The sequence below is a fragment of the Musca autumnalis genome, unplaced genomic scaffold, assembly GCF_047663935.1.
Source record: "Musca autumnalis isolate F117 unplaced genomic scaffold, ASM4766393v1 scaffold_4, whole genome shotgun sequence".
Lineage (NCBI taxonomy): Eukaryota > Metazoa > Arthropoda > Insecta > Diptera > Muscidae > Musca > Musca autumnalis.
Window position 1 is genome coordinate 232,026,846 of NW_027411977.1, and position 22,405 is coordinate 232,049,250.

Sequence of the window (22,405 nt, forward strand, 5' to 3'; positions counted from 1 at the left end):
GTCAACTAAATAATTGCAAAATGAATGAATGTGCAATAAAATCGTGGGATTTTCCCAGCGATTTTTTTTTCAATTAAGGATTTTTATGATTTTATGGTATGTGGACATGTAAACCCATAATTTTTTATCATAAATTAATTGTTTTGTGTGTAACATAGGCGGGGTATATTGAGAAAAAGTGAAACTCAGGTAAACGGATTTCGAAAAATATGCTACATTTGGTCTGTTCCAATTATAATAATGGTAAATCCGCAAGAGAATTCGCTAAAATCACCTCTCATAAGCTGATAACTATATGCAACATCATATACCGCACCGAGAGAGAAGGCAGGTTCAAACTAAAGACGTCACATTGTAGGCCAAAAGTAGTAAATCCACGAATTGGCAGGAGACTGATTAACACGTTCGCGGACGCAAGCAAATTCTGGGAGGTGAAAAAGATGACACCCAATTATTTTCGAAATTAGTTTTTTTGTTTTTATTTATTAATTATTGATTATTATTATTATTTTTTATTTATTATAGAATCTAATTTGTTGAAATAAATCGTATTATGTATATTAATCACCAACACTTAAGATTATATACAAGTAAATGAACAAATATTGGCTGACAATGTGAATGCTATAGCATTCACGTCATTTTGCATCGGAATGCTATAGCATTCACGTCCGCGAACGTGTTAAGGAAATTGACGAAAGACCCCCAAGCAGCACCAGATAATTGCTTTTTCTAATTAAAATAGAATTCGGAGTAAGTGTTTCACATGGAAAAGTCAGAAAAGTGCTACATAATAACAAGCCTTCATCAGGAGTGACTAGGTAAAAACTGTTGCACTCCCAGCACTACATATAGAAACTATTCAGACTTGTTACAGACAACTTTTCATGCCATCTTAAGTATAGGGATGACTTTATATTTTCTGATAAGACTAAAATTATGTTGTACTATCACGATGGGCCTCAAAAAGTACTGCGAAACCCCTTTATAACCATGGAAAACAAGAATTTAAAGCATACCGCAAAGTTCGGAAAACTGTCAATTATGGTATTGGGTTGTAGCAGTGACGTTGGTGACATCCAGATTTTGAAGGAAACAATGACAGAGTACGTTTATTTACGCGTTTTAAAAATTATTTAACAAAAAACGTGAAGAAATTTGGACCTGTTGACCCCGAAAATGCAAAAATTTGCAATATGAATACTACCAAGACAACGACCAAACGCATAAATCGTATTTATGTAGGACTTGGTTGTTATACAACTGCACCAAATTCATTGACACCCGATTCCAAAGCTTAAATATTAACCCAACATCGAGAATTCATGGGTACACCTTAAGAAAAAAAGTCGGGAATAGGTCGCCTACTAACCTGTGGGACTAAATAAAATGCAATAAAGAAGAATGGCTAAAAAATACCATTGGAATATGACATTCCGAAACTTATTTATTAAATTCAGATACGTTTACAAGCTGTTTTTGATGCCAAATGTGGGCATAGGAAATATTAAAACCAACTTTTCGAAAAATACCGTGAAAAACTGAAAAGTTGTGAATTTTGCAATTCTTTAGTTGACAGTGCAAATAATGAGTTGTACTCATTTTTGTTAATTTTAAGAAAATGTTTAGTGAAATTTAGCTACTTTTTATTTTATTATATTAATAAACATGTGTAAGAATTGTATTGTTAACAAAAATATTAATAATGATATTCATTTATAAAAATAAAATGATGTTCTATTTAAAATTTTGTAATACTTTGGTTTTGCAATAATTTAGTTGACTAACTGTATGTGAATGAGATCAGTTTTTCTTTCACAAATATGTTATTGGCACTCTTTAGTACCAAAATAAAAAGTAAAATTCCAGAAAATATGTATATTATTATTGCGAAGATAACGGTAAACAAGTGTTACAACTGCTACCTTAGAGCCCCAAAAAGTCTGCGTTCACTTTGTATTTTGCATTGCAATAATACCGTTAGTTTTTTTTGAATTTTTTTTCAGTTTTCTCCCATTTTTAATCAATATTAGCTGTGTCTGGTTACCCTAAAATTTGTAACAACTTGTACCATAGACTAATTAATGTAGAGACAAAGAATGGCTCTCACCATTTTTCTGCGGCGAGACAGATGTCGTTTACGCATGTTTGTGGTTTGAGTGACAGCTACTTGTTTCACTCAAACGAAAACTCCTAAAAATATTAACATTTACCAACTATATGCCTATCAAAAAAAGTGTTATAGTTAATTTCATATGTAAAGTACATTTTAAAGTGGAGAAGTTTGCAAACAGAGACCCTAATTGGTAGAAAAACAAATAAATTGTTTTCGAAGTTGAGTCATTTGACTAGCCCCAGTCTGGCTTGAGTCAGATGACTAGCCCCAAATCGATTCGTGCGACATCTGGTGGAGAATGAAAAATGGGAGCGTTCGTAGTCTCTGCTTAATTAGTCTATGCTTGTACCAATTGTTGCTGGAATTCGTCTGTTAACACAAAAAACCAGCAAAAGAGAGCTATTCGAGAGAGACATTTTGACAGTTCTTTCACTGAGAGTGTGCAAATTCTTGCTGGACAAATTTCTTCTAGCAAGCACTTGCAAGTTCTTCTTCTTCCTGAAAACAATCAATCAGATGTTTTTAGTTTTTTGTTGATTTATGTTTGTGAACATTAAAAACAATTTTATTGTGGAAATAGCATAGTCTAATTGTACTGTTTTATGGAGAACAAATTTGTAAAGTGGAAAAATCCTTTTTTGTTTCATTTTCTTTTTTATTTTTAATAAAATACAACGTGTTTGCTTCCTATGTTGGCGGACAAATTGTTATGTTTTGGCAAGTCAGCTGATTGCTTGCTGGTTTCTGCTGGGAAGGTGTCTGTTTACTTTTTAAAATTTTCTAGCAAAAGAGAATAAAAACCCCTTACTCTCTGAGAAAGTTCTTGCTGGACAATTCTTGCTGGGAAAGTAACCAGACAGACTTATTGTCACAACTGGTCATTCTGTAAGGTCGCTTGCACACTTAACTTAAAAAAGTAAAATATTTAAGAATGGAAAACAAGGGCAAAGAAATTGGCATCTATAAAAGGAAAATTCTAGGTAAATTATGGAAAAAGCTATCGAAATATTGGCGAAACTGTAGGTAGAACATATTAGTCTATACATAGAGTGATAATTAACTATAAACAAACCGGAATTTTTACGTCAAACCCCAGATCTGGGCATTATATAGGAGCCAAATCTCAGCAGTATGCTTTGAAACGTTATGTTGTTGCAACCAAAATTTCGTAGTGTGACAGCCAGCTGTGTTTATTTACATTGCAGTCAGCAAGTGAAGTCTGTCCTATTAGTGTTGGAAAACGACAATTTATGTATCGATGGTGCAACCAAATTAAATATTGCCACATTCTGTTGAATGAATAGTCAACCGTAACATTTAACGTACTACACATAATATAATGATTTACGTATTGTTTAATTTGTTTTTGTAAATAGAAATAATAATTTATTTATATGACATACGTCAAAATTAAAGTAGTTTTATCGACAAAAATAACAACGCGAAAGCGCCATCTACTGTACCTCCCTACAATCACGGGATATGAATCTGAATTGCACTAAATAGAATTTATCATGAAGAAGTCAACTACATGTGTATAGGTAGCAGCAATGTCATGAATGTCATCATGATATATTTCAAACTTATGTTAAAGAAAACGTGATCATTGTCAACTTGAGCTTGTAAGGTGAACATTAAAAAAATATAATCTTGAATAAAAACTTGAACGGTGACATAAAATAATACAAAGTTAAAAAGAAAATACATCTGCATATGAGAATTAAGTGCAACTTACCCTAGTGAAGATACTTTAATTCACAGAAAATCACACATCAAATCTGAGCACTAGCTTTAGAAGGGAGAAACAAATTGCTTTAGCATTTTTTTGTTCTATACTAAAATAACAAGTCGGGTAAGATTATATTCATATGGAAAATTCCCTAGCTTTTTATCGTTATTAAATCCACCCATACATTATTAAATCCATTAAAATAGGATATTGTGGTCGAAATCCACAATTGCTACCAAAATCGATATTTGGAAAAAGCAGGCTTGGCGTCAAGCAACGTGATAATCGCCACGTGGGATCACCACATATCCCGATAAAAAACTTTCATGTTGTCCCAAAACATATTCAAGCTAATATTACAGTGAGTACACCAACCCAAATATAGAAAGCACAAATGCCAAAAACTAAATGCCATAACTTATGCTTTACATGCTGCAATCATAATTAAAAAGTATTGAAAGTGGAAAGAATAGAAGAAATTTGTACATCAGCACAAAGAATTAACCCTACTTTACAAATTTGTATGTGTTCTTGGTCCATAACCTTGATACTTGACCTTTGTACATAACCTTTTTAAGTAATCTCAAATCTTTAGATATACACGTGCTTTTCATTCCTTGTAAATTCAATTTGATAATTGTTACTAGCACAATTAAAAATTTCATATATGCTGATAAAGCCTATTTTAAGGCGGTAATTGTATTTAGATAGCGAAAGTTAAAATACAGAATCGTAAAAGAAACAATATGAACAAAGTAACTTTTAATTCTTAAAATAAAATACAAAGAAAGCAAGAATCGTATATATAAATTCATGAAAAAAATCAAAAAAATTTACATTCATAATCACAATATTAATTAGGTTAATATATAACAAAAAAATATATATATAAAAAGGAAAACCAAAATTAACTATCAAAAAAAAAAAAAAAAATAATAATAATAAATACGCAAGTCGAATTATAAACTAAATATATGTACAATATATGAAATAAGAATTAGAATGAAATAAGTAATAAAAAAATAACACTAAATACATTCAACGATTATAGTTAAATACTGCAACCATTGGTTTGTAAAAATATAAAACTATTATTATAAGTATGTTTAGATCAAGTAAATATTTATTTTTCTTGTAACATAAAACTATTACAAGATATTATTGATTGTTTAAACAAAATCACGAAATTAAAATACATGTTACCTAATAGTTGAATTTCGCAATGAAAACCTAAACAAAAATGTTTTAATTTGGTTTGTAAAATAATGGGCTGAATCCTGTTGTCAGATAGATAGGTTTGTGTAAGGGATATTTTCATAAAAAAATAGTGGCAAAGAAAATATCATGGATGATTGACAATACAGTCATTTGGGGTGGGCAGCCGCTGAGGCACGACATCTATACCTCAAATTGAAAATCGAATCAGCATTTGCATTTAATTTGAATGGCAATAAGAGTAAGTTGTGGAATACATCCGTTTCAATTTTTGTAATTTGAATTTAAATAGACTTTAAATTCATTCATTTTTATTAAATCTAAAAATAATTTTTTTATAAAGAATTATCAATGCTTGGTACAAAAAAAAAAAAATTAAGTGTGCAGTTTCAGCGGACAAAAGAACTCCCCCATCCGGCGAGCTAAGCCATGGCCAAGAACACCGTACCATTTCCGCTTTTAAAAAAAAAATAAAAAGTAACTGTCACATTTATGGCGCCCAACTTTCGAGCATATAACATTTTGTTGATTTCCAAATAACCCAAACTCTATATGAGATGATATTTTACAAATCAGTATCCAAGAAGGTATCAATTAATACCATGCTAAGTTGTAATGATGTGTGGATTTCATCACATTAGGGTTACCATTTGAGTGAAGTGATATAGTATTTCGTAAAGAAACACATTTGTAGGCTATATAGCTAAATTAATGTTAGTTCTTTTTTTTTCGAAAAACAATATTATCTAAATTTGAATGGAATTATAACATTTAAAATAAATTTTCATCTAAATTGTATTCCATAATAACTCTAATAAAATGTGTATCATGCCTATATGAAACAAAACAACAACAATGTTAAAGTTAAAACAAATGCCTTACTTTAATAGTTTTATTATGAATATAAAACCATATTAAGGTATTAAAAAAACTGTTAAGTTTCTAATAAATTAATTATCTAATTAAATTTAGAAAAAAATAATATATTAAAACAAAAAAATCAGTTTTCAACTTCCTAATATAATATATAATAAATCATTATCTATCTGATAACAAATATATTCAGCCCAAATTATTATCATATAAAAAAAACAACAAAATTCTATTACACAAAAAAATAACAATCAAAAAAACCATACCAAAAAGTATATAAAAATATATCAAAATTATATTAAAAAAATTATATATATATATATATATATATATATATATATATATATATATATATATATATATATATATATATATATATGTTTATAAATCAGAATATTAAACATCTTAAATTAATTATATTCGTATATTTGATACAATTTACATTAGTAACTTTCTAATATTCCAACTAATTTTTGGCATCAATAGTCTATATACATAAAATTTTGTTTTGAAACAGAAGTGTTCGTCTCTTCTAAAATGGCTTCCAATGACAATTCAACATCTAATAAAAGATTTTCCGAAAGGATAGCAAGTAAAAACAATTCCGGTGCTAGCACTTCAAATTTGGCCAGAAATGGACCAACAGTTTCCCATTCAGTGCCTACTACTGCACAAAATGTTAATAACAGTATTAACAACTCAATAGAGAATGCACAAGATGTAAACAGAACAATTATAGCAACAGGTATACCACCTTTAATGTCACTGCAACTTCCACTAACATCTGGTCCTCAAACAACTTCTTCCCCCGAGTCTACTAGTTCTCTAACTAGGCCCACATTTAACAGCTTAACAGCTCAAGAAGTTAGAAGAGAATATGAAGAATCGAGACTTCAACCCATAAGCGAAAATATTAATCTAGATGTTCCTATAAATAGTTCAAACGGTCCTAGTTTAAGAGAATACATTGATGCATCTATTAGGGTTTCACAGACAAATACATTAAGGACGTTGGAGGACAAACTTGTAGAAATGATACCTCAAGCTGTAAGGAGTTCTTTTGAAACAGTACGAAACAATTCACTCAATAGTACCCAGGAACAAATAAGAGAAGACCGAGAGCAAGAAAGACCCTACTCTCGACAACATCAACATTCCGGACAACATAATTTACATAGTGGTAGGCAAAATATTCCTCAAAACATAAACCAGAACTATGCTTTTGCGTATAAACCCATTACGCCTCTACAACTTCAAAAATGGGGTCTTAAGTTTGACGGGTCTTCTAAATCCATTAGTATAGAGGAGTTTATCTTTAGAGCAGAGGCATTAAGATACGACTACAACTGTCCTTGGGACGTATTCGTTAAAGGTTTCCACCACTTACTGTCTGGGAGAGCATATGACTGGATATGGCAATTTCGTCAACAAAATCCAGTATGCCAGTGGGATAATCTCAAGTATAATCTTATTAAAAAGTTCAGGAATTTCGAAAGCGATTTCGAAATTCAGAGAAAAATCATAGACCGGCGACAGCAGCCGTCGGAAAGTGCTGACTTATTTATATCTGAGATAATCCGCCTTAAAAACCAAATGCGATTCCCTATTAACGAATACGAAATTGTCCGAATAATAAAAGACAATTTAAAAGAAGGATTGGTACAATTAGTCTATCCTAAATATATTGAAACTATTGACGAGTTATTAGAAGAGTGTAGAAGAGCGGAGGCTAACATAGCCAAACGGGTTGCTTACCGTCAGCAACAAAACAACTTCAGACGTCTACACGAACTTGATTTCCAACAAACTGAGAATACTGATCAGAATCATGCAATAGAAGCCTTATATAACAACAATGGAATAAGTAGACAAACCATTTGTTGGAATTGTAAAAAGTCAGGGCATTGTTTCATAGATTGTTCCTTAGAACAAAGGAACATTTTCTGTTATAGATGTGGGTTCGATGGGGTAACGTCACCCAATTGTCCGAACTGTGTGGGAAACCACAACAGGAGCATGGGAAAGCCTGGGAACCCATGTTCGCCCAAAGAACAATCCCAGTAGAATCCTCTCGTCAAGACAATCATACAATAATTCAAAACCAAATCCTTACAAAACCCATTCTGCCACAAAACAATATAAGAAAATTAAAACCAATTGTTCCATACGAAGAACGACTAGAGTCGTATAATAGAAAAAGGAATGAAATATTTAAAGATTTCAAACCTGTAATAAGTAAAAAAGTAGAAAAAGCAAGAAATGGATATATAAAAAGAAAAAAAGAGAGACAGGAAATAGCTTCATCATGTATAGATGTTAATAATGATATAAGACCATATATGACCGTTAAAATAAATGACATTGAACTCACTGGATTAATGGACAGTGGTGCTTCTGTTAGCTGCTTAGGCCATGACTGCTTAGAAAATGCCAAAAAAATGAAGGCCGAAATCTTGAACTTTAAATCATCCATAAAAACTGCAGATGGAAAACATCAACAGATAATAGGCAAGATTATGGCTATGGTGAAATGTGGAGGCAAAGTTGCAAACATGACCTTCTATCTTGTGCCAAATCTTAAACAAACCCTTATATTAGGTTATGATTTCTGGAGGCAATTGAATATTAAGATCACATTTCAGTCAGAAATTAGTGAAGTTTTAGTCAGTGAAGAAGACAAGAAAATACATACCTTAACACGTGACCAAAGCATTATGTTAGAAAATGCAAAACTTTCATTCAGGTGTTACACCAAGTACGGCTTAGGCAAAACACATTTGGAGCAACATAAAATTGACGTTGGGAATGCTCCTCCCAAAAAAATGAGATATTACCCCGTAAGTCCTGCCGTTCAAAAGTTGATGTATGACGAACTAGATCGAATGATCGATCTTGACGTCATTGAAGTTGCGCAGAATGCCGAATGGAATAATAGGGTCACTCTGGTTATAAAGCCAAATAAAAATCGGTTATGCCTGGATGCGAGGGAACTTAACAAAGTTACCCGAAAAGACGCATATCCACTGCCGAATATCGACGGTCTTTTGGCAAGACTGGGTGATACCTTTTACATTTCAGCAATAGATCTCAAGGACGCATTTTGGCAAATTCCTCTGGAGGAATCTAGTCGCCCCTTGACGGCATTCACAGTCCAAGGAAGACCACATTACCAATTCAAGGTAATGCCCTTTGGACTGTGTAATGCTGCTCAAAGGATGTGTCGACTCATGGACAAAGTGATTCCTCCAGAGTTGAAAGACCGAGTATTTGTGTACCTTGATGATCTGCTGGTTGTATCGCAAAACTTTGAGGAACACATAAACATGTTAAGGACAGTAGGAACTCGTTTGACAAACGCGGGCCTTACTATAAATATGGAAAAGTCGAAGTTTTGTTACCAGGAATTGAGGTACCTTGGGTATATTGTTGGAGCTGGAAAATTAAAACCCGATCCCAGCAAAATAGAAGCCATCGTAAACATAAAACCTCCAAAGAACCAAAAAGATGTTCGTAAATTCCTAGGTACAGTCGGATGGTACCGTAGGTTCATCCACGACTTTTCCACACTAACAGCTTCACTGACAGATACATTAAAAAAATCGGCAAAATTCGTTATGACACCTCAGGCGATGGAATCTTTTGAGAAACTTAAATTATGTTTAGTTTCCAGTCCAATATTGTCAAGTCCAAATTTTTCCAGACCATTTTTCGTGCAGTGCGATGCTTCTAATGTTGGAGTGGGTGCTGTTTTGTTTCAGAGAGATGAACAGGATGAAGAACATCCAATAGAGTACTTCTCGAAGAAACTAAACAGTGCCCAAAGAAATTATTCCACAACAGAGAAGGAATGTCTAGCTGTATTATTAGCTATAGAACGCTTTAGACAGTATATAGAGTTAATGGAGTTCACCGTTATTACGGATCACTCAAGCCTACAATGGCTCATGAGGCAAAAAGACCTTAATGGAAGATTGGCTAGATGGAGTTTAAAACTCCAAGGTTATAAATTCTCAATTGAGCATAGAAAAGGAACAAAAAATGTCGTCCCGGATATGCTATCGCGTCTAAATATGGAGGAAATTGCGGTTAATACCTCATCAATAATAAATTTTGATTCGTTAGAGTTTAAAACCCCATCCTATTTAACACTGATTGATACAATTGAAGAAAATAGAGACCGACTTCCTGACTTGAAAGTATCTGACGGTATTGTATATAAAAGAGTGAAATTTAATAGCCTGGACGTAGAAAACGAAGACGATTGCTGGAGAATATGGCTTCCGGAAAGCTTAACCAATGGAATAATAAAAAGATCACACGATGTAAATACATGTCATGGTGGGATAGCAAAAACCTTACATAATGTAAGGGAGTATTTCTATTGGCCATCAATGGTAATACACATAAAAGAATATGTTAATAACTGTGTCGCTTGCAAAGAAACCAAACACCCAAGGCAAGTTTTAAGACCACCAATGGGAAGTGAGGTAATTACTCAACGCCCATTTCAAAAAATTTACATCGACTTTCTAGGGCCATATCCTCGAAGCAAATCGGGCAAAACCTTCATATTTATAGTTCTCGACCATAAGACCAAATTTGTCATATTGAAAGCAATGGCTAAAGCAACCGTAGCCCACGTTAATAAATTTTTAGTGGATGAGATTTTTTATAAATTCGGAGTGCCAGAATGCATACACTCTGACAATGGTAAGCAATTTACCTCGGAGGCATTCAAAGACCTGCTAAATTTATTTGGTATCAAGCATGTTCGTACAGCTATACACGCACCGCAGGCAAACGCCAGCGAACGTGTCAATCAGACAATACTAAGTGGTATTAGAAGCTATTTAGACACTGATCAAACAAAGTGGGACGAGAATCTATCAAAAATAGAAAATGCCCTGCGATCAACGATACATTCCTCCATTGGCACATCGCCTTATTTTGCCCTAACGGGCTATAACATGATCACTCACGCGGATGCCTATGCAATTTTAAGGAAATTAGGTGCCTTGGAAGATGGCGAAATATCCATTTTACCAAAGGCAGATTATATGCAGGTGTTACACAAAAAGATCAATAGTAGAATTCATCAGGCATATGAGCGAAACACAAGATCATACAATAAGAGATCTCGCATAGTTACTTTTAAACCTGGCCAAGAAATTTATAGAAAAAATTTTGCCCAAAGTAATTTTGCAAAGGGCATAAATGCTAAATTTTGCAAGCCATGGTTAAAGTGCAGGGTAAGAAAAGCCCTCGGCAACTGCTACTATGAAATTGAAAACATTAAAGGAAATCTAATTGGTACAATACATGCCCAACATTTAAAGCAGTAATACACCTGAAAAATTGCATGCTTACCATAAGAATTTACCCAAATAAACAGTACGAATCAATTTAAACAAATTTATTCAGTATCACATATTAAAATAGAATTCACTTACAAAGAACTTTCACCATTGTACTTAGTACATAAGACCCAATACAAAAGACTTAAACAACAAACATAACCATTGACTTCTAAAAATTGGTCTTGTGTTTCAGTGGTATTTACAACACCAATTCATGCTTCTTTATTATAACAGTCAATAAAATTATGCCATACAACCAGCATTAAATTTTTTTATTTATATTCCGGAGTATTTATCTGTCAGCAAATAATCTCACAATGAGTTAAATGAGATCTATTAAAACACATACACACACATCACAAAATATAACTTGTCACACAATAGACTTTTCAAAGCTAGGATTTCAATTCAATCGGACAACTTATACCTGAAAATAAATGAAACATATGTATGTTTAATAAATAGAGGGGGATGAAATTATAAAAAGAATCACCTGTTTAGAGATTCCAGTGAAACCTTGTTGTGACATTGTGTTGTACCCATCGAATAGATTCCATTATGTTACAACCCCTGTTTGTTTTTTTTTTTTGCTTGCAGATAATGTAACCATTCCACATTTCTAGTATGCACGTTTTCCAATGGATTCACTAATAATTTGCTGCGAACATATAAAAAGCTGCAAACATCTACCTGACCACCATTGTTGTACAACACAAACCATTTGCCAATGGGATAAAAACAAGATCACAGAGACTTCAACCATAAGTATATCTGTAATTGAAATTGAGTAAGATATATGAGAAATATCTACTCATTGTCAATTCATACCTGCTTACCCACATTCCAAAGTAATGATCAACTGCACATGCCAAAATATGTATTGTTTTTCATAACAAACTTGCTGCAGATTCCCAATTATTTTATTTTTCACAGGCTTCAAAAAAATAATTGGCTTTGTGACAGCCAGCTGTGTTTATTTACATTGCAGTCAGCAAGTGAAGTCTGTCCTATTAGTGTTGGAAAACGACAATTTATGTATCGATGGTGCAACCAAATTAAATATTGCCACATTCTGTTGAATGAATAGTCAACCGTAACATTTAACGTACTACACATAATATAATGATTTACGTATTGTTTAATTTGTTTTTGTAAATAGAAATAATAATTTATTTATATGACATACGTCAAAATTAAAGTAGTTTTATCGACAAAAATAACAACGCGAAAGCGCCATCTACTGTACCTCCCTACAATCACGGGATATGAATCTGAATTGCACTAAATAGAATTTATCATGAAGAAGTCAACTACATGTGTATAGGTAGCAGCAATGTCATGAATGTCATCATGATATATTTCAAACTTATGTTAAAGAAAACGTGATCATTGTCAACTTGAGCTTGTAAGGTGAACATTAAAAAAATATAATCTTGAATAAAAACTTGAACGGTGACATAAAATAATACAAAGTTAAAAAGAAAATACATCTGCATATGAGAATTAAGTGCAACTTACCCTAGTGAAGATACTTTAATTCACAGAAAATCACACATCAAATCTGAGCACTAGCTTTAGAAGGGAGAAACAAATTGCTTTAGCATTTTTTTGTTCTATACTAAAATAACAAGTCGGGTAAGATTATATTCATATGGAAAATTCCCTAGCTTTTTATCGTTATTAAATCCACCCATACATTATTAAATCCATTAAAATAGGATATTGTGGTCGAAATCCACAATTGCTACCAAAATCGATATTTGGAAAAAGCAGGCTTGGCGTCAAGCAACGTGATAATCGCCACGTGGGATCACCACATATCCCGATAAAAAACTTTCATGTTGTCCCAAAACATATTCAAGCTAATATTACAGTGAGTACACCAACCCAAATATAGAAAGCACAAATGCCAAAAACTAAATGCCATAACTTATGCTTTACATGCTGCAATCATAATTAAAAAGTATTGAAAGTGGAAAGAATAGAAGAAATTTGTACATCAGCACAAAGAATTAACCCTACTTTACAAATTTGTATGTGTTCTTGGTCCATAACCTTGATACTTGACCTTTGTACATAACCTTTTTAAGTAATCTCAAATCTTTAGATATACACGTGCTTTTCATTCCTTGTAAATTCAATTTGATAATTGTTACTAGCACAATTAAAAATTTCATATATGCTGATAAAGCCTATTTTAAGGCGGTAATTGTATTTAGATAGCGAAAGTTAAAATACAGAATCGTAAAAGAAACAATATGAACAAAGTAACTTTTAATTCTTAAAATAAAATACAAAGAAAGCAAGAATCGTATATATAAATTCATGAAAAAAATCAAAAAAATTTACATTCATAATCACAATATTAATTAGGTTAATATATAACAAAAAAATATATATATAAAAAGGAAAACCAAAATTAACTATCAAAAAAAAAAAAAAAATAATAATAATAAATACGCAAGTCGAATTATAAACTAAATATATGTACAATATATGAAATAAGAATTAGAATGAAATAAGTAATAAAAAAATAACACTAAATACATTCAACGATTATAGTTAAATACTGCAACCATTGGTTTGTAAAAATATAAAACTATTATTATAAGTATGTTTAGATCAAGTAAATATTTATTTTTCTTGTAACATAAAACTATTACAAGATATTATTGATTGTTTAAACAAAATCACGAAATTAAAATACATGTTACCTAATAGTTGAATTTCGCAATGAAAACCTAAACAAAAATGTTTTAATTTGGTTTGTAAAATAATGGGCTGAATCCTGTTGTCAGATAGATAGGTTTGTGTAAGGGATATTTTCATAAAAAAATAGTGGCAAAGAAAATATCATGGATGATTGACAATACAGTCATTTGGGGTGGGCAGCCGCTGAGGCACGACATCTATACCTCAAATTGAAAATCGAATCAGCATTTGCATTTAATTTGAATGGCAATAAGAGTAAGTTGTGGAATACATCCGTTTCAATTTTTGTAATTTGAATTTAAATAGACTTTAAATTCATTCATTTTTATTAAATCTAAAAATAATTTTTTTATAAAGAATTATCAATGCTTGGTACAAAAAAAAAAAAATTAAGTGTGCAGTTTCAGCGGACAAAAGAACTCCCCCATCCGGCGAGCTAAGCCATGGCCAAGAACACCGTACCATTTCCGCTTTTAAAAAAAAAATAAAAAGTAACTGTCACAGTAGCTAAACCAAGTTCTTCTGCATTTTGGTTAAAATTGCGCTTCATGATGTTTAGGTAACCATACTTGTCCATTGTCGACTCAATAAATACAAGTTGGCCCACTCCAGAAGCTTCTACACACCCCCAAACCAAAACAGCACCCTCGCCTCGCCTAAAACAAGATTTTGTTTTTCAAGCGCTGTTCGAGCTTTTTCCACACAGTTTGATGTCCTTTCATTGCAAACATATAGAACATGCTTTCGTTCGAAAATATGACTTGATTGCGGAATACTGGAGGCTTGTTTATGTATTCATTAGCAAATTCAATATGCTTCTGCCTGTTCACTAGTGATATGTACGGCTTTCGCCGTGCGACTATACCGTGATATCCAGCTTTATGCAGTATTTTTCTGGCGGTTTGTACACAAATACTTTTTTTGGATGCCATTTTCACATTTTCAACAATTTTCGAAGCAATTATCGGACTGTTTGTTTTAACTATATTAGTTATGTTACGCTCCTCCCGTTCTGATAGTATTTTTGAACGTCCAAAACTGAGCTTTGACCGTCCAGATCTGGGCTTTGACTTCAAAATTCCGATTTGTTTATAGTTAATTATCACTCTATGTATAGACTAATATGTTCTACCTACAGTTTCGCCAATATTTCGATAGCATTTTCCATTATTTACCTAGAATTTTCTTTTTATCGATGCCAATTTCTTTGCCCTTGTTTTCCATTCTTGAAATAACTTACTTTTTTAAGTTAACCCAGCAAAATGTTTGTAGCCAAAGAAGTAGTTAAATCATGAGTGCAAGTGATTTCGGACTACATCTTTTTACGTGAAAGAAGTCATGATTTTTACAAGGGCATGGTGCAGTGAGGATACTGTCTAATTTACTTCTTAAGCACACATCTTGCATTAGTTCTTTGTAGTGAATAAATCACAACAAACTTATGATTCAACTACTTCTTTGGCTACAAACAAAGATGTACATAGTTCGAAATCACTTTTATTATTTTTTGTATACAAATTACTTTTTATGGATGCAAACACATTGCTGTTATTATAATTAACAAGAAACAAATTATGTTCTTTGTCTTTTTAAGTTTTTTTTTTTTTTGCAAAATTTTGAAATTTCTAAAATGTGAAAAATTTATGAAATGGTTTCAAATCGGACATAGTCAGACTTTTTGGGGCTCTAATTTAGCAGTTGTAACACTTTTTTACCGTTATCTTCGTAATAATAATATATTTTCTGGAATTTTTCTTTTTATTATGGTAGTAAAGAGTGCCAATAACATATTTATGAAAGAAAAACTGATCTCATTTACCTATTTATTAAAGTTTTAGCATCGTTTTTGAAAAGTAGTAAGGTGAACGCAGACTTTCTGGGCTATGTGTATATAGCAAAAAACAAACGTTGGAGATAAAAACAAACATTCGTTTTGTCTTTTTACATTTGTAGTAAGAATTGCTCAGTAACTTATTTTCATAATTTGTTTTTCTTTATTACAGGCATATTTTGCAACTGGACGATATTTATCGTGTTACCGGAAGCCCGCAGGCGATATCGGCCTCTAGCAGTTATCCAAATGTTAGGCACAATTTATAAGCCGCCGAAAATGTGTCGGGGCTGATATAGTGTATAATGTGTGCGAACTCGCGTCCACACTAGCGTGAATTTCATTAAAAAATTTCATGAAATTAGGTGTTCTTAAATTGAATTCCCTACTACAGCAATTTAATGACTTTAGTCCCAATTTACATTAGGCGAGTTTACTTGCGGCAATTGTCAGTTTGTAGGTTAGAGAGGGTGCTGAGACGCAAAGGGTTACCATATGCCTCACCTCTCCTACAAAATGACAATTGCCGCAAGTAAACTCGCCCAATGTAAATTGGGACTTACTCTACTATGGACGTCGATCTAGAGACGACTGAAACTGTAAAAGTTTTCATACTGCCTTCCATGGCACAATTACCCAGGTAGTGGCATCGTAAAATTTTGAATATGTTATGTCAAAACTTTTGGTCTGTTCCTTTACTTTGAAAAATGGTAACAGTGGCAAAAAATGGTAAAAGTGGTGAGCTGCGATCATATAAATTGTATGCTTTTTTAAGTAAGGGAACGCTTTGCGGGTAAAAAGTGGTAAAAACTGGGAAAACGACTTTTCTTTATGTTGTTGGGGAAATTACAACAAGAATAATTTTTTTTATAAAGGGATTTTTTTTATAAGGGATTTACCACTACCTGGTAGTTCTGTCATGCTCCCTTCGTACGACCAAAATTCTACGCTTACTCTTGTGCCAGACACTGAAAATAAAACATGAAAATATTTTAGCTTTTAGGAGAGAGCGGAGGTGAATGAGCTCCCTTTCTCCCTTCTTATCCATAAGCTCAAAACATTTTCATGAAAATTTTCATAGTCTGGCACAAGAGTTACTATGAAAGAGGGTTATGGCTGCCAACATTGCAAAAATAATGGTTTTTACTTGTACAAAATAATATTTCTTTACCGAAGGATCCAAAATAACAGCAAAAATGTCAACAGAATGAAGAATGAATTGTCCACGAAAGAGCTTGAGATAACCTATTGAAGGAATGCATTATTTTCGGGGAAATTTTCTTCTTTAATACTTTATTATTCCTCGTAATTTCCGCTATGTTTTGGCTTATGCTAAGTTTACATTTACTAAATCCACTCGATTTCATCTGTCAATTCCATAGCTCAAACGTCAAATGAAATCTCATCTGAAATCCATTGGATTTCATTTGACGTTTAACCTATGGATTTGACTGATGAAATCGAGTGGATTTCGTAAATGTAAACATAGCTTTAGTTATAAGTGGCTACAGCCAAAATGGAAAAACGCTGCGTCCGTATTAAAGAAGCCATTTCAAGAATTAAACAGCTGTTCATTTTTTTGGATCGTTCGTTTTCAATCTTTAGAGCTCTTTTATTATTTTGTCGTTCTGTTCTGATTATTTATCTTTATCGGTCTTTTCACTGTGTAATAATTCGTTTGTATTGGAACGCGTAACGACAAACGAAACGAGGAATCGATTACTCGAAAATCGACTTGCGTATCGCTATTTCACCTGTTGTTTTTGCTGACAAACAAATATTAAGCAGAGACCTGCGCCGTGGAAATTTGTCGGCGGCGGCGGCTTAAAGTCGACTTTGAGTCGACGTTTATTAAATTAAATATTAAAAAAAAATCACTATTGACATCCCTATTTTCCTATTCAGCAAGGGGCTCAGTGTTGACATCCCTATTTTCACTGTTTTCAACGAATGGAAATACAAAACGGAACAACGTCTGGAAGCAACGAAAATTAAATTCGTTGATTTCCAATTTCCAATTCCCATAGATAACTATTCCTGTCTCTCTCTCTCCGTTACGCGATTTATCTATTCCGCAAAGGGAAATTATCTTATCAACGAATTTTTTTGGAATTATGGGAATGCGAGAAGAGGACGGGCTATCGGAACAATCGGAGACTGGAGGAAACGGCAAAAATAAAATAATTTTCTTGTTTGGATTTGATTTGTTTGGTGGGAAAAAAATCCTTGGATTTTGTGATTGGATTGGAGCAAAATGTTGACGACAGTGACCACAAGTAAGTATCGGCATTGATGAGAATTTTTACCATTTGTAGTGTAGCCTCCCTTGGGACCAGAGGAGGAAGCCAGTCGGCTGAAAATCGTTCGTTTTCTTCGAGTCGAGCCGCCGCCGATTTTGTCGGCTCAAATCGGCTAAAAATCGCCAGTCGTCAAATCGGTAGAAACGGCGCGCGCCGATAATTTTCAGCAAAAATCCATGAAATTTCGCGATGTACATAGTCCCGGTCCACACAAGACTGATTTCATTGAAAAATTTCATGAAATTAGACGTTCTTAGGTATAATTTCATGAAATTTTTTAATGAAATTCATTCTAGTGTGTACCGGGACTATGTTTAAACTACATGTTAACCATGGTACAAATATACAGGTAGCCCCATCGGAAATTGTTGGTAACATAAAATGTCAAAATTTGACATTAATTCAATGCAATTGACACATTTTAGCTCTGTTCCTTTACGTGCAAGAATCTTCAAGTTTTACCACTTTTTACTCGAAAAGCGTTCCTTTACTTCAGACACCATACAATTCATATGGGAGCAGTTTACAACTTTTTCTACTTTTGCCGGTTTTACCACTTTCAAAAGTAATGGAACAGACCATATGTTGCCATCAGCTGGCTTGATAATACTACCTGTAATATTGTACCATGATGTTAACTAAGCTGAAATTTAGCCGCGAGTCGGTAAATAAGTCGGCGCGCCGCCGCCGATTGTCTTGCACAGACGTAAGCGAGCGAGCCGAAAAAATCGGTCGGCTTCGTTGTCTGACGACAAACGAAACATGTTCTCACGAAACATACGAATATTAACAAAATTAACAATAAATCAATTAAAAATCACGCAAAATGTGGCTGGACAACGTTTTCTGAGAGGTGGAAGGCCTAAGGTAAGCACAATACACTTAATCACACTTTAATTCCTAGGCGATATATTGGAAAACTGGACGAACAGAATGCAGACAATTACGAGAGGCTTTGTAAACCACTGTATACGGGGAAGGGAATATTTAGGGTCTGATTGGCTGAAGGGGGTCTTCACAGATCTTATAGGACTAGGATTACTAGGCAGTCTTTATGGACGAAGTGGAGGGAGTCTTTAAAGACGAACCGAATGAAGCCATTATAGGTGTGCTGAAGGTAGTATTTATAGACGAACCCAAGGAGACGAGCTGACAAGATTTGGGGTGTACATCACCACCTTTGCCACCCACCGTCCTTATCATTTTAATATCTGAAAAGTTTTGATGCTGTAATTGGCATTAGAGTTTGTTGTACAATATTTCATGCGTGTTATTACCTGATAAATTCTATCGGATTTTACCTTCTTTGGCCGTAATGCGTAAACACGCAATCAACCAGTAAAATTTTTAACTTCAGACAACAACAACTAACAAGGTAGAACAGAAACCCTCACAAAATCGTGAAGAACCCAAAAATGCTCGAGCACGCCGTCGAGAGGAACGTAATCGTTTGCGCCATGAGGCCTACTTGCAAAAGAAAAAGGCTCAGAAAGAAATGCAAAATAAAGATAGTGGTGAACCAATGCAAACAGAAAAAGATGATACCACCACACAAACCAAGAAACCAGATGAAGGCAAACAATCTGAATCATCGACAAAAGATATTGGTGACACTAAACCTTCTTCGTCTTCTGCAGTAGAAGAGGTCTACAAGTATTTATAGACGATTTCGAGGGTGGATATATAGTCATATTTTAGCCAGTAGGAAACTCCAATAAGACCTTTGATTAATTCACCATCACCTTTTATTACCTTTCTTTCAGGTGGAGTACAAAGCCCTACCGACACCACTCAGTGAAAAAGAACCCGATCCTGTGGAAATGGCTAAAAAAGAATTAGCTGAACTCACAGGTGGCATGGATATGAATGAGCTTAAAGCGATTTTAGAACCAAATAAATACAAATCAAAACTTCCCGCCACACAAAAAGACGAAAAAGAATCCTCAACAGAGCTACAACATGAACTAGAACCCCCAGCTGACCTCCAACCCACCTACAACTTAGCTGCCTATGTAAATAAATCTGAATTGTTGCAAAATTTCATAAAAATGGGTGTAGATTTAAGTGCAATAGAAAAACGTAAAGGTCTGGCGCAATTTATACTCACCTTAGACATGGAACGAGATGTACATCCACGTTTACTGTTTCTACAAGATCAAGGAGTACCGGCAGAATATTTTGGTGATTTTATTACCAAAAATCCTTTAATATTCAAAGTGGATTTAGATGATATGCAGACGAGGGTAAATTATTTGGAAGCCAAACGTTTTTCCAAGGTGCAAATACAAAGGATACTAACGTTAAATCCCTTTTGGTTAATGTTCTCCACAAAACGTATTGATAAACGTTTGGGATATTTTCAAAAAGAATTTGCATTGCGTGGTGATGATATACGATATTTGTCCAGTAAACAACCACGTTTGATTACCTATAATATGAAACATTTGGCAGATGCCACTTTTTGTGTTCGCGAAGAGATGGGATTCACCAAGGAGGAAATTAAGGTGTTGCTATTGAGTAAACCAAGGTTGTGGATGTTGAGTAAGTGTAATGACAATACAAAATATTGAATAAATTAATAATTTTGTGTTATTTTGTTATAGAACCCGACGACTTGATAGAACGTTTTGCCTATGCTCACAATGAAATGAAATTATCGCATCAAATGCTGCTGCAACAACCAGAGGTTTTGACTTCTCGAGAGTTCCGATTACGCGAACGCCATGAGTTTTTGAAAATGTTGGGTCGTGCCCAATATGACCCCGAAAAGGATATGTATATATCACCCAAAGCCTTAGTGGAGGGTAATAATCATCATTTTGTACGCAAAGTGGCGAAAAGTGATATGGAAACGTATGAATTGTTTTTGAAAAGTCGTTAATGTGAAAAATTTTGTTAATTAGTTGTAGGATATGATAAATGTAATATAAAAATATTATTTATTTTAGATAATATCTGTTTGAAATAGTCTTAACGAAGAATTTAGGTCTTTGTACGCAATATGAAGGGAGTTGTTATGGACGAGCTGAGAGCAATTTTTCTATAGGACTGGGATGGTACCGAAAATCCTACAAATATCACGAAGTATTTGCACATAAAGATGGAAAAATACGGTGGTAATCAAACAAAGCATCAAAGTGTCAATGAGAAAAATATTATCCGTTCAATGTCACCGTTTAATTGATGTTATTTTAATACTTTTTTAGGTTAGGGTGAAAATCTTAAAGAATACCTAATCTAAGAAAGGTGGTTCGAAAAGAAAAAATATTTGCCATTGAATTTCACTATGGATCACGGAACAAGAGAAATCTGTAGCTCCACTAGATATCAAGGAAATGTAGGCTTTAAATTAGCTATTTGGAAAACAGTTTTTTAGTTAATTTTGCACACTTTCGTATAATACCTTATTTTAGAAGGCTGATCCCAAAGGAAAAATTTTTTCATTGAATTTCACGATGGGCCACCGAACAAGCAAAATCTGCAGCTCCATTAGAAATCAAGGAAGTTTGGGTATTAACTTTACATATATAGAGAAACTATTTAATATATTTAATGTTTGCCCTTTTTTAGGTTAGGGTCAAAATCTCGTATAATACTTTACTTTAGAGCAATTGTTCCAAAGGAAAAAATATTCTTCATTGAATTTTAGTGTGGGCCAGCGAACAAAAGAAGTCACTGGCTGCATTAGATGTCAAGGAAATGATGGATCCAAATTAACTATGCCAAAAACAGATTTTTTTTTGGTTTTTCACTTTTTCTAGGTTATGGTCAAAATCTCGTATAATGCTTTAATTTAGGGAGATAGTTCCGGAGGAAAAAATATTCGTCATTGAATTTTAGTGTGGGCCACCGAACAAACGAAATCTGCAGCTACATTAGAAATCAAGGAAGTTTGGGTATTAACTTTACATATATAGAGAAACTGTTTAATATATTTAATATTTGCCCTTTTTTAGGTTTGGGTCAAAATCTCGTATAATGCTTTACTTTAGAGCGATTGTTCCAGAGGATAAAATATTCTTCATTGAAATTTAGTGTGGACCAGCGAACATAAGAAGTCACTAGCTGCTTTAGATATCAAGGAAATGATGGATCCAAATTAACTATGTCAAAAGTGAAATCTATAGTTGCACTAGATATTAAAGAAACATAGGGATAACATAAGTAACACTGTAAATAAAAAAGTTGTATGTAAATTATTTTTGTACTTTTCTAGGTTAGGGTGAAAATCTTATACAATACCTAATTTAAGAAAGGTGGTTCCAAGGGAAC

At 33.4% G+C, this 22,405-nt stretch overlaps 1 protein-coding gene, 1 long non-coding RNA gene and 1 pseudogene across 3 annotated transcripts; 1 reads left to right on the plus strand and 2 right to left on the minus strand.

The window, feature by feature from the left end:
• Positions 1-19,871, minus strand: part of LOC141400955 (histone-lysine N-methyltransferase trr-like) — a 208,528-nt pseudogene extending 188,657 nt beyond the window's left edge.
• Positions 11,332-12,282, minus strand: LOC141401378 (uncharacterized). The gene is made up of 3 exons (XR_012412322.1): positions 12,127-12,282; positions 11,784-12,061; positions 11,332-11,717 (listed from the first exon to the last, which is right to left on the minus strand). It is a non-coding gene; the product is annotated as an uncharacterized lncRNA (long non-coding RNA).
• mTerf3 (mitochondrial transcription termination factor 3) lies at positions 18,149-22,329 on the plus strand. 2 transcript variants are annotated; one of them, XM_073980664.1, is made up of 7 exons: positions 18,149-19,000; positions 19,897-20,674; positions 20,737-21,249; positions 21,340-21,470; positions 21,547-21,643; positions 21,704-22,029; positions 22,090-22,329. In XM_073980664.1, exons 1-3 carry the CDS (start codon positions 18,896-18,898, stop codon positions 21,012-21,014), a joined length of 1,161 nt encoding a protein of 386 aa, XP_073836765.1. In that variant the 5' UTR covers positions 18,149-18,895; the 3' UTR covers positions 21,015-21,249; positions 21,340-21,470; positions 21,547-21,643; positions 21,704-22,029; positions 22,090-22,329. The 2 variants fall into 2 exon arrangements, with proteins under 2 accessions (XP_073836765.1, XP_073836764.1); XM_073980663.1 differs by having other exon boundaries at positions 20,737-21,470.
• The last annotated feature ends 76 nt before the right edge of the window (positions 22,330-22,405 follow it).

Excerpts from the sequence above, each read along its gene's own strand:
- mTerf3 (XM_073980663.1), top strand. The coding sequence starts at position 18,896 with ATGTTCTCACGAAACATACGAATATTAACAAAATTAACAATAAATCAA. Across the intron at positions 19,001-19,896 it reads TGAGAGGTGGAAGGCCTAAG|GTGGAGTACAAAGCCCTACC; the intron begins GTAAGCACAATA and ends CCTTTCTTTCAG. Across the intron at positions 20,675-20,736 it reads ACCAAGGTTGTGGATGTTGA|AACCCGACGACTTGATAGAA; the intron begins GTAAGTGTAATG and ends ATTTTGTTATAG.